The sequence below is a fragment of the Lemur catta genome, chromosome 19 (genome assembly GCF_020740605.2).
Source record: "Lemur catta isolate mLemCat1 chromosome 19, mLemCat1.pri, whole genome shotgun sequence".
NCBI classification, from domain to species: Eukaryota; Metazoa; Chordata; class Mammalia; order Primates; family Lemuridae; genus Lemur; species Lemur catta.
The window spans coordinates 3,477,884-3,491,307 of record NC_059146.1 but is presented as its reverse complement, the minus strand read 5'-3'; the positions used below and the strand labels follow the sequence as shown (position 1 = coordinate 3,491,307).

General features: G+C 41.1%; 1 protein-coding gene across 4 annotated transcripts in view; it reads left to right on the top strand.

Moving 5' to 3' along the window:
- CORIN (corin, serine peptidase) overlaps nucleotides 1–13,424 on the top strand; it is a 180,032-nt gene that overhangs the window by 10,651 nt on the left and 155,957 nt on the right. For all 4 annotated transcript variants that reach the window (XM_045532957.1, XM_045532959.1, XM_045532958.1 and 1 more), the window contains exon 2: nucleotides 12,568–12,712. In XM_045532957.1, the coding sequence (XP_045388913.1) occupies nucleotides 12,568–12,712 (145 nt within the window). The remainder of the gene's footprint in view (nucleotides 1–12,567; nucleotides 12,713–13,424) is intronic.

Genomic DNA, 13,424 nt, shown 5'->3' with positions numbered 1-13,424 from the left:
GTATATAAAGGCCTATTATCCTGCCTCCTCCTGGGTACCAATAGAATTAAGCTTCCCCACCTGTTTGAAATTAAAACAGATGAGCCCTTCTTAAGGCATCCTAGAGAGGAAGTTTAGGGGCCCCAAGGAAGGACCTGCAAGACCCGACCCATGTGCGCCTTGGGCAGTGGCAGGTTGCCCGCGACAACCCCGCTGGCCTGCTGGCCTGACCGCCCGGTAGCAATAACAAGTTTTCTGTTGTTTTCTAAACCTACCCTCTATCGGCTCAATGTAAATAAGAGGAAGAAAATGCTCTCTGGATATGAAATACGCATTCCTCATTAATGTTGTGTCTGAAGCCCCTCAAAGCAGGCAACTCTCTCCCCTCATCCCTTGAAGAGGAACTTCCCAACAGGTGAGAAATATCTTCTTTCTAGAAACATTATTTCTTACCATGAGGTTTTTTGGATTGGCCGGTGCCAGAGAAAGGAAGACGAGCAGAGTTGAAAGGGGTAAGCGACGAGGCTTTATTGGGGGGGCTCCCGGGCGAGGTTCATGGGCCCTCAGAGAGAGAGAGGCCCGGGAAGTCGCATCGCCCAAAAGTGGTGAGTGGGTTTATATATGTTTTTGGGGCTGGGGGTGGGGGTTTCTCTGGCAGGAAGATTTATGGTGGGGAGAGCAAGGGATTTTCCGTTGCAGTTTTGGGGGCAGGGTAGTGAGAAATAGGAGGGGCTGGTGGTATGTGTGGACTCCAGGAACCCAGACTCTTTTATCGGGGTAACCATGCAGGTGTGGTTGTCCTTTAACCTAGCTGGGCCTCCAGGCATTGTCCTCGGCAGGTCTCGTGGGCTTCTTTTTCCCTTAGGGAGGGAGGGCTGCCTGCCACCAGCCGTACACCTACCTCCTAATGGAAGTAAGTGAAACACCCATGGGATACCTAAATTTTTTAAATTAAATTTAAAAATTTTTTAAGTTTATTTTTTAATTTTTAAAAGACCAGCTTTCCTTTAAAAAGTTTGTCGTCCCTTCACTCACATTTCTCAATGGCAAAGGAAAAATATCAAAAAATTATCGGAACTGGCATTTTTTTCCTAACTAGAGTGCTGAGCGCGGTGCATGGGGTCTGGGAATGGGCCGCTTCCTCGCCGGGGCTTCCCGAGCCTGAGTGTTAACTCCGGGAGGAGCAGATAAATGACACGCCTGTGACCACTCACACCCCCTGCTAACTTAAAAGTATCCGAGAAAGCCAAAGGATCCAGATCGTGTAATTTTATTCCTCTTTTATACATGTTTTAAGAGAGGAAAAAGGACTAGCATTGATTGCTTTCCATAGATTCCGAAACTTTGGGTTTTCCTGTTTCTCACCCCTTGGTGAACGACTCAGCCCTGAGTTTGCTCATAGATGGAGCAAGGTGGGCTCCGAGGTGCCGGGAGGGACAGCAGGGCCAGGGCAGCTGCAGGCGTGTTGGCCCTGAGCAGAGGGAGGACGGCCGTGCAAGGTCAGCCCACGGCAGGGGCAGATACAAACTTTATTTGTAGTCATGGAAAATTTTTTTTTGAAAGTAGTGAACAATTTAACATACTGTTAATATATGATGTAATCTTATATTTCCAAAAGGAGACTGTGTCTAACTTCTTCTATTGAAAATAGGTTTATTTATAATCACTTAATTCACAATAATAATTCTTAAATTGTATTTTCTTTGGAAAGGATAAAAAGTAGATACATCAAAGCAGGGCAAGTATTAAACATTTAAAGAAAAAGCTTTTAAATTAGTATCATCTATCTTAATTTGGATCCAGACGTTTGCCTTTTCATAAACAAATTAGATACATCCACAATATCATACATATTTTAAAGCATTTATCATTTATATGCTTGGTTCTGTCTCTCTCAAAGAACAGATAACGTTAGCACTGGAAAGAAACTCGAGACAAATGGCAGATGTTATTCTTTGAAAAGCGCTGCATTATCATTCTAGAAATGTTTTGTTACTTGGGAATAGTAACTGTGGAAAGATGTCAAAACAAAATTAAAAGATGTGATGGGTGGAACAATGGGACCTATATTCTCAAAAGCTTTCTCTTCTTTTCATCAGCTCCTACAATTTTAGGAAGTGTCATGGAGTTCTTAATACCTTGGACTTGCTAATCATAAATATTAAATGTGCAGTACAGTTTATATTGTAAATATGCATTAAAATATTAAAAACATTTAAAACCAACAGTGGAAAGACGTTTGGAAGGTAAATTCTTTGATTATGACTGAAAAATATAATTTTAATAATTCATCACTTATTAGTGCCTAAAAGTAAATATTAATCACTATTCTTCATCATCGAAGTATTTTCAGTATTAGACAGGCTTGGAATTTATCACTTCTCCTAAGAGCTTTTTATTTATTTATTTTCACTTTTACAGAGACACGTGTTTAGTCTTTTCCTTGGGCTGTTAAGTGGAGCTTGTCTAATCTCCCTTTCATGGAGAACGTAGCATCCTGAACGTCCTGGCTCTATGCGAGGCTCTCGGGTCCTTTTCTTGGCATTCAAACCCTGGACCCAAGCAAATTGCTCCTACTTTGATATCCAATGACCCGTTTCTTCCCTTAACCCTAATTTCCATTTTAGCATCAGCTTTTATACTTTCTGCTCTGGCTTTCAGCTTCCCCTTCTTCGCTTGCTTCTAGGGATTTCTCTCTCTCTCTCCTGAATGTAGCTATGCATTGCACCTGGCCTGAACAATAGTTGAAGAAACTATGGGTGGTTACGTTGCACAAGAGAGCACATCGGGAGGGGAGGGGAGTGACCCTTTCTAGGACTGGGAACTCTTGGCTGCACATTTATTCTCATGCATTTCCTAAAGCCCTGGGAGGTGGGGCTGCTTATTTGACTTCAGGGTTGTGACAGCACTTTCAGTTGGAATCCCCTGGATGCTGGGTTACTTGGGAGGTGATCTATATGTGATGGGCTTCTATGGATTATCAGTTATGTCTAAGCCAAAGAAGGGCAGTTGTCATAGGTTTACTTGGTGTCTCCCAGCTCCTAAGGGCAGGAAAGCAGGTGGGTGTCAGGAAGGACTAGAATTTGGGGGTAGAATCTGTGTCAGAGTCTTGTGAAACCCTTATCCAGATTAGGCTAATGGGGTGTCTCTCCTATCACCCTTCCCATTTTTAGCAGACCCTGCTTCCTCCCATGCCCCTCACTGTTTCTGGCTCCCGCTTTTTTACATAAGAATGGTTGGTTCCTCGCCTGAGGGTCTTTCTTACTAACTGTAGACAGATTGTCCTTCCCCAGGTCTCTGTTTGTCCCCACTCTAAGAAGCCCGAGTTGAGTTTGCAAGAGTTCAACTTGCTTCTTAATTTTGGGCCTTTTCCATCTCTATCTCACGCAGGGCTGCTTTTCGGTAATTTCTCACATCCTTGACCCCATGGGGACAGTTAATTCATTTGTTTTCTGAGATCTTGCCCCTCCTTCTTGGTTTGATTTCTTTGGGTTCCAGCCATACTTTACTATCTAGTAACCACCCCAAACATCTCCCCATTTTCCATAGACTCTTCAAGCACATTAGACCTGGGTGCAACTCATTGCTCTTTCATAGCCACCTATCTTGACCATTAGAGTCCTATTTTCTCCTTCCTATTTGCTCAGCCTGTCTGCTCAATCCTCCACCTTTCTCTTAAGGAAACCCGTCTCTTCCTCCAGTTTAGGCACCTGTCTCTGAAAATAAGACTGAAGTATGTTTTTCAAACCATCCCAGATCTCCTTTGACTTCCTGAGATGAACTGATTCTATAGAGACAGAATGTTCAATGCACTGGCCTTTGAATTGCCTTTTTAGCTTTTGAACTTGTGAAAGTTTTATTCAGTTATGCTCTTATTTCATCCCAAGAAAATGCAATACACTAGGTTAAAGCCTTCCATTCTTGTTTGTTTTGAAACAAAATCTGCCACCTTTCTACAGCTGAATTCATGAATTAGGTCTATAAAATCTAAAGCCAGGGTCCGAGAGTATTAGATTAACAAATCCAGAGTGAGGTTAGGACCACGTGCTGGACGATGGTGAGAACCTGAGAACAAGCTCCAAGCATCTTAGGAGCTGGGACCACCCCTTGTCAGTTTCTTTCCATGGTCCCGAATGTAGTTTAAAACAGCATCATGATGAATGGAATTTGGGGCAGCCTTTCTCTGTTTCAATACTTAAGACTGGCACAAGTCGTCAAAACTAGAAGCTCACATCTATTCAAGAGCCAAAGCACCTCAGCTGTTTTGTAGTTTCCAGGTGACACATTTTGTCCTGTTCACCTCCAGGACCAAAAAACGTTTGATCCTACTTCAGCCTCAGTTCAAACACTGGGCCTGTTTTATTGGGAACTGGGAGGGACCGCAGAGATTTTCCAAGTCTAAAATCCTACATGGGCCTTGCTTGGCCACGCTGTAAACTACAGAGTTGACAGCCTCCTGCCCTGCCTGCCCAAGAAATCCCCTCTCCCTGTGTACTGTCCTCTCCCAGTACCGCTCCTCACTCTGTCTCGAGATTCCTGGTTCAGTGTAGAGGGTGTTAGATTTTGGGAGGACTTAATAAATTATGCCACTTCATTTTGATTGATGTTTGATTTATGTTGACATTAAAATTCTGTGTTTTTTATGGGTCAGGTAGGGTCACAATTTAATGGTCACAATTAAAAGATATAATGCTTGCTTTTTTTTTTTTTCTTAAAGTACTCTCTCTCTGTGGAGAAAAGGCATAAATGCTCAGTGCTTACCTAAAGACCTAATGTTCGTTAATGCCTACAGAAATGGGGGACAGTTTGTCTGCTTAGGACTGTGCCCTGTGTCCAGAGTGTTGACGTGACCATGCCGTATTGCTGAATAGTTGTTTGCTGAATGGCCCAAGTGGCTCTAAACTAGGGAAGGTAGTATTTGGAAATCATGTAAGAGCTGTGTGTGTATGTGTGTTACTACTGACATTTATTAGGTGGTGGCCTAGGGATGACAAATGTCTTGACATGTGTCATGTGACATGAGTCCCATCAGTGACAAACTGTCCTGCTTAATATCAATTACAGGCTGGGTGCTCACATGTATAATCCCAGCACTTTGGGATGCCGAGGTGGAAAGATAGTCTGAGGCCAGGAGTTTGAGACCAGTCTGGGCAGTATAGCAAGACCCCTGTCTCTACACACACACAAAAAATCGATTATATAGCTTTTCCTCTTGGCTTCCCTCTTCCTTCCACCAACACACATATACTTTTTTTTTTTTTGAGACAGAGTCTCGCTCTGTTGCCTGGGCTACAGTGAGTGCCGTGGCATCAGCCTAGCTCACAGCAACCTCAAACTCCTGGGCTTAAGCGATCCTACTGCCTCAGCCTCCCGAGTAGCTGGGACTACAGGCATGCACCACCATGCCCGGCTAATTTTTTCTCTATATATTTTTAGTTGGCTGGATAATTTCTTTCTATTTTTAGTAGAGACAGGGTCTCACTCTTGCTCAGGCTGGTCTCGAACTCCTGACCTCGAGCAATCCAACCACCTCGGCCTCCCAGAGTGCTAGGATTACAGGCATGAGCCACCGCGCCCGGCCAACACATATGCTTTTAAGAGTCATTGGAACGATGTTTTATCAACTTTGTTGATAAAACAACAAATCCTGTTGTTTTATCATGGTGCAAAAGTTCACTCTGCACTTATGGTTGATTTGTTGTAGTCCTTTATTATTTGTCTGCATTACTGTCCTTGTCACAGGGTATTGAAGTCACCCATGAAGTTGTATATCTCCTTGGAGATAGGCTGTGAACTCCCTGAGGGCAGGGACTATGTCTTTCTCATCTTTATATCGCTACAGCACATAATAGGTGCTAAATAAGCAGTCATGGAATAAACCAAGTTAGTGAGATTTCAACATGTAACGTACACAGGTTTTGTAATGGAAACCTCAACACAGAATTTCTCTGTATTTTCCAACTAGAGTATTCATGAAATATAGCAAAACCCAGGATGAATGTTAGGTTTGGAATTCATCCTTTTGCTGTAGGTATTCAGGAAGAAATACTTGCTTCATCTAACATAACAACCTTGTACTTTCTCACTGCAGGATTCCTTTCATCAGGTAGGTTCAGGAGGTTAATTATTTGCAACATCTGTTTATGTTTTACTTTGCATTGACATGCCTGAAATGAATTGTTGTGTAGCATAAAATCCATTCTGTCTTGTATACTTTCCCGGATTATTTTCGGCTGTAGAAAGTCAGAATTTGAGTTCTCTACTCCCTTTGCCAATTTGTTTTAACTTCTAAAAGTCACAACATTTCCACTGTTATAGGATCAGTGGGTCAATTAAATGTCTATGATTTGCACAAATTCAACAGTGCTCCTTAGTGCTACGTGAAAAATCGGTTTGGCTTCCTTTTGCAACGGTAAGCTCCTTTAGATTTTGCCATAGCATCCTTAGAAATGTGGTAACCTATAATCAGGGTATGAAAGTTAAAACATTTTTATAAGTAAATGTCAAATATTTAATTTCCTGAGGGATGGATAACCCAACACTTCTTCTTTTTCTTCCTGTAGCCTTCATTGTTTCCAAACAAATACTGAAAAAATGACCTTTAAAACTCTCCAATATATGCAGGAAGAGTTCTGATATTGTAGCTACCTTAAAAGGAAACTTTTTTATTACTTTAAAGTTCGTGTCTTCCCTAAAGTAATACTATTGATGTGTTTGAGATTGGGGGCAAAGTCATCCCAAAAAAGGACACATGGTCTTATTTATCTATGTTGTCTAGATAATGAGGAACATGTTGTCTCTTTCCAACATCATCTTCTGTAACTATTACGGAAACACAACCTTCACGCATTGCTCTGAAGAAAATGGGGTTTGCCTAAAAGGCTAAAAGAATCTTGTACTGCCTGTGAAGATTATCTCCTCACTTAAATAAAGATTATAACTTTCCTCCAGGGAACTAAATTGAGCAAACTCTATGCTATCTGTTAAAAAAAAAAAATTAGGATTCTTGAGCTTTCTGAACTTGAAAGAAACTTTTTTTTTTACTTTTATTTTACTTTACCAGTTTCACTTTATTTTTGGAATATTTGTGGTTGGAGAAAGACTTTTTAAAAAAATTCCTTATTTGCAGATATAGAAATATGGTTAGGACGGGGAGATGACTTTATAAGGCCGCCTAGATTTTCAGTGGAAGAGACAATATTGTACAAGTTGCCTCTGAAACATTCCAGTCTTCTCTCTCATATTTCAGACTTCAGCTAAATGATGCTGTTCTCAAAACAGAAACACTAATGTAATACACTGCCCGGGTTTTGGATTATTATTATTTAACATTTTGTTGGCATTAAGTCTCTATATTGAACATCCTTTCTGGGAATATGTGACCATGAAACTTGGGAGAAGACTGTTGTTATTTTGTTAATTTTCAAAGGAAAAAATGTGGGCAGGGTTGGCTTGCAGAACCATGTGTTCTGGTGTAAACCAAGTAATCTCATTTTGAGAGTGTGCATGAGTTATTTGAACTTCATATGCTTCAATTAAACGCCAGTAAATGGGATGAAAAGACTTACTGAGAACCAGATGCTTGTTCTTTATGCCTCTTGGGATATTAAAAATAAACATCACAACAAAAGTCATTTGAGTTTGGCATAATTCACTGATGGATGATTTTGGAGGCATTTTGCTTATTGGTAGAGTGGAAGCTATTATGGAGAATTGACAGATATATTTTTGAGAGGTGTCTACATTATTGATCTCTTATATGATTCATATAAGCGACATTTTCATGGCTTACTGAGAATGGAATGGAGAGCATCTAGCACTGGTAATTTTTCATCTTAAATAAGAAGGTAAAAAATGACTTGTTTTTGCTCCATGGACAAAGGGAGAGATGGTTGGAGAAACTCCGTCTCTAAGACTGAAAAAAAAAATGAATCACAATTTAGAATGATGGTTGTGCAGGACAATATTTCGAAACAAATATCTAGCAGCAAGTGGGGTCTCAGTGTCTGCATTTTTCCAGGTCTGTGCATGTATTAATATGTGATGGTGTCACATCCCCACAGAGTTTAGAGGGAGCTTCTGCGGTGTGGAGAACAGATAGGGAGTGAGAGATGAGTGTAGGCAAACCAAACAGGAGGAGGCGTTTGCACTGTTCCAGGTGAGACATAAGTGTCCTTTTTACTAGAATGCAGGACCTAGCAGGCTGGAGAGTTTTGCTTTGCTCTTGATTGATATGTCCCGAGTGCCCAAACAGTGCCTAACACGTGACAGTTGCACAGTCACCATTTTCTGAGGTAGAGACCCTGGAAGAATACCAGATATGGTGATGATTATTTATTTGGTTTCAGACTTGGGTTTGAGGTGCTTTTGCAACGTCCAGTGAGGAGATGTCAAGTGGCCGGTTGCATATAATGATCTGCAGCTCAGAGGAAAGATCTATGGTTGCTATTTAAAGATGCAACTCACCCCGGGGAGGGCTGGCAATTGAAGCTATATGTGTGGGTGACATTGCCTGGGGAGAGGGGATGTGAGAAACGAGCCTACAGAAAGAGACGGAATGACCACAGAGGTGTAGGAGAAAGAGAAGTCGGAGGAAGAAAGAGCTTCAGGAAGGAGGAACTGTCTGAGAGTTTGTCTTCTCAAATGATACTAAGATGTCATTTAAACATGAACAATGGAGACTGAAGATGTCATTTGGGGATAGCAACGTGGAGGTTACTGGTGGCCATAGAAAAAGCTCTCTTGGTGCAGTGACAGAAGTAGTATGCAGTGACTAGGGACATTTGGGCAATAAATACCAACAATGGTTATGGCATTTTGGATGGGAAAGAAGGAGAGAGACGTGGCAGTGGCCAAAGTGGGATCTAGGCTTGAGGACGGATTTAAAAAAAAAAACAGAGACATAAGCGTGGTAAAAAGCTGATGATAGTGATATTAGAGGAAGAGAGAGATTGATTGGCTATATAATTAAAAAGAGAATGTGTGTTTTCCAAGAAGGGACAAGTAGATGGAATTTATAACAAAAGTGGAAGGATTAATCTTGACTAGGACGAGGTGTCCCTCGTCCTTCTTTGCTGTAGCAGGAGAGAAGGGTGCATAAATGAGCAGGCGTGCGGGTTTAGGTTTGGGTCGATCTCCACTGGATGGTTTTTCTTCTCTCTGCAAGGTGGGAAGCGGGGTGGGCTTCTTCTGAGAGTGGAGGCAGCCGTGTGGGAGGGGGCGGTCTGAGGAGCAGAGAGACAGTTTTAAATCAGCAATCAAGAAGCCCAGATGGGTGACCTTTTACAACCGCATTCAACCGTCCAGGTGTAGATACTAAATAGATTGATCTATTCATCTCGCGTTGGTTTTTACAAGATGGGTGAGAAAAAATCCAGAGGGGTCAAGAGGTTCAGGGTATTCGTAGGAGTATTATTGAACTAATGGTCCAAAGCCTGTAAAGCAGGTATGCAGGGAAATAAAAAGAAGGAGAGAGTTGACAGACTGGGAGAGGAGTAGGATTATTGGAGAGTCAGTGAGTGGCTGTCGTGGCAGTAGAATCAGCAAGCTGGAGTCAAGCTAATCGAGCTAAGAACATAGAAGAGAGGGATGAGAACTCCCGGTGGAAACTGTCTCAAGAAAATGTCCCAGTTAGTAGATTATTTCAGTTTATGTCATGTATACCAACACGACAGCTTTTAAAATAAGGGTAGTTATTAAGATACAAGAAGTGAGTTTTCACCGGCAGGATTAGCAGACCGTGAGAACCACACGCTTTACAACACGTGCGGGTCCAACCCGCCGCATCGTGCCTTGCCACGAGCACGGAATGCCGCATCTGAGCTCAGCTCAGTTTCCAGGATGAGGACGGTAGATTCTGGAAGAAGGATGCTATCCAGAGAGAAGATTGCTCAGAGTCCACTGAAACAAAGTTTAGGGATTGTCCTAGTGGTTTGTGTCATCTGGGGCACTATTCATTCAACAGTAAAGTCTGGGAGTTGCATTACGTTCAGAGAAAGCTCAAAGCACCTCTGAATAATGCAGCGTTTGCAGCAATAATCCTAAGCGGCCGTAAGTGCAAGAGGAAAGTCATGCGATCAAGAAGAAAGTGCTGAATTATTGAATTTCTTCTATTTCTTCCTCCTATCCCATTGCAAAAAGCAATCAATTTCCTTGTTACTGGAGAAAGTATTTAGACTGATCATGAATATGGTTCTGGAGGTCAAATACTTATTGATATCTATTTATATGAGATATTAAAATGAGCCTCTAGCACTTTCTCCACTGACTGTTTACTTACGTACACTAAATGGGATGGATTTTGCTATGGGATTCCAGACGGCAACGAGCCATTGTGAATTTACCATCTTCCCTGTATTGGTTCTGTGACCACCTTAACAAAGAAACTTCTTTCGTTATTGTAGAAGTCAAAGTTCGTAATTCCTTTCCTCTTTGTATTTTACAACTTCTTTTTTTCCCCGGTAGCAGAGCTTTTCAGGGGTTCTTTTCTTAGAATTATGGTTGGTTCAAGTGCTGCTCGCTTCACAGTGTCCAACCTGATTTTCCAGCAAGAAATTATATTCCTGTCTTTTGACTTCCTATGAAACTTTAGCTATAAATCTCATGATGCTTATCATTGGCTACCTTGAATTGTATTATTCATGTGCATATCTTCTCTCTCCTGTAAGACTGTGAGCTTTTGAGTGACAGTTGGTTTGAAATCATTGTTATATTCATCACTATGCTTATTATAAATTATTAGGCATTCAATAACTAATTGTTGAGTAAGTGAAATAAGTTGATTCTGCCACTATCTCCGTCGGCCTGCAATTCCACACTTGTGTTTTTAACAGATAAATGTTATATACAAGCCTAAAAGGGCACCACCTACACAATGCTGGTATTATAATCAAGGTGCTATTGCAGAGCCCATATTATTATATATTGTGCCAGTGCTATGTCTTCTTGAAGATCAATTGTCAATTAACTCTAAATGGTCCCACCTTAGCTGGTAGCTTAAGCCAGGTGGAGAGAGAATGGGTCAGTAAAGACATTAACCTGGAAAATGAAGCTTTTCTCGGGCTAACATCCTAAGTCTTTCAAGTAATGTCTCTCGTGGAGAATTCTTAAAATTACAGAAAGTGTCATCACATGATGTAGCAAACACTGTTTGCAGTATGTGTTACGGAACAAGAATTGATTCTGATATAGGAGGAATAAAGCAGAAATGGGGACTCACATATCCCTTGCAATTCAGAAGAATTCTTCGAAGTTGCTTTTTTATCCATGGGCAACGATCAAGTCCTGGTCAGGAAGTCCTAATAATGTTACAGAATCATTCGTTAGAATAGCTTCTATCTCAAAGGTCATTCATTTCTTTTTTAAAAGTTAGATATTTATTACAGAGAAAGAACCAACAAAACCTAGTACCGTGTGGCATGTGGGATGATGGAGAAAGGAAAAGTCTCTGGGTTACTGGAATAGTGGCATTTCTGTGAACATACATGTGGAAGTCAGGAGAAGAACTCGTGTGAAGGTAGGAGGAGAGAAGAGGCTTAGTTTTGGTTTGGGCTTGTCGCGAAGAGGTGCTGCTAACCACCAGGCATTGGAAGTACCTGGTGTAACTTGAAAGGAAGTTCAGGACGCAAGAGGGATTCAGGAGATAGTTACACAGAGGTTATAGTTCAAGTTCTGAAACTGCTGGAGGAGAAAATGCAATCAGCTGTCCAGAGAGAACCCCGAGAAATGCCTTCGTTAAGGGGCCCGGGAGAGTTGCTCGCAGCACCTCAAAGCACTGTTAATACCATCTCAGGCTTCTTTTGAAAAAGGCACTGCCCTAAGCTAGACAGTTGTAATAAATGAATTTCCAGACAGCATTTTCTGCAAGAGATTGAACTAAGCAAAATTTGATGCATTTGAAGACAAGAACTTTTTCCCAACATCATTATTGTTCTTCATCATCTTTTCCCAGTGGATGGGCTCCAGGGCTGGTACGCACAACTGAGGATGTCCTCGAAAGTGCTGGCATTTAATTGGAAACGTGGCAGTTTTCTTCTCATTGTTCAACTTCTCACTAAACACATCATCAGTAATGCGGAGCCTTGCTGAATTACTAATGGCTGAAAACTTATTTTATCCAGATTTGTGCAGATTTGGGTGAGACTGAGACAAACAAGAATGAATTCTGTATAATGTCCTATCTACACCTACTTACCAATTTTTTAAACTGTTTCAGGCAGTCTCTGCTTACAGCTTTGGGCCAGGGTGATTTCCTGCTATGGTAACCCATAGCCCCTTGGAATAATATCAAATTGGCAAATAGGTTAAAAAAAAATCAAGATGGAATATTATTTAAAGTTCACGTTCTCCTGAAAACCTGAAAAATATTTCAGAAATAGATGATTTGCCCTTCCCTAATTGTAGGTATACAGTTCTTTGTTCATTTATTGGCGTGATTTGCTGACGAATCTCATTTCTTGCCCGAAAGTACACACAATAAAATCTTTTAGAAATGCTCCTGTTTTAAATAGATAGTTGTAATTTAAAATTTCACGCTATGTGTTGAGTTTCTTTCTAATAGTAAAACCATGCTTCATTTTCCTCTTTTAGGTCTTGGGAGCTGATGACAACACTATGGCTGATGGCTGCTCTCAGAAGCTGGTGATGGCCAGCCTTCTCCGTTTCCTGTTGCTGGTGCTGATTCCGTGCCTCTGTGCTCTCGTTGTCCTCCTGGTGATCCTGCTCTCCTTTGTTGGTGGGTGACGCCATTATTAAAGAAAAGCGAAGTCAAAATGAAAATTATCGTGATTTATAAGAATGATTTCTACTTAGTCCTTATTTAACCTAAAGCATCAAATCAATGCAGATTATCTATTGACTCTTATGCAAATCTGCAGTTTCAGCTACTATTATCTGGTTATTTTTATCAATATTAATTAATGGATTAATTAATTTAAAACACTTAAGGAATGATTACAAGGTTGCAGTCACTTTGAAAGTCCCTGAGAACTCAAAGATGGTAAAATTTCTTGGGAGCTCACGGTTGAGAAGCAGCAATGATCATCACACAAGGCAACGCATGTTTAAGACAGAGGTATCTGCAGGGTCCTATGAGGGCAGTCAAAGAAGGCATCACAGGGGAAATAACATTTAGGAATTAAGTTAATAGAAATTCAGGTTAGAAGGTAGTAGTTCCGGAGTACATGTGGCAGAGAAAATAGCAAGTGCAAAAGTATAATTCCATGAAAGATGAAGATGGATTTAGGAAACTGGGTGAAAATTTGACAGGGGCAGGAAATGCAGCTGGACTGATAAAGTGCAAATGACACAGGATCTTGCATTTCGTACTAAAGGGTTTGGGCTTTAGCATCTAGATCATTGGTTTCCAAACTCTGTTCCATGAAAACAAGGTTCTGAGGAGGAGACGCAAGGATTGCCCAGCTGTTTGCTTTGACTTTCATTTTTAA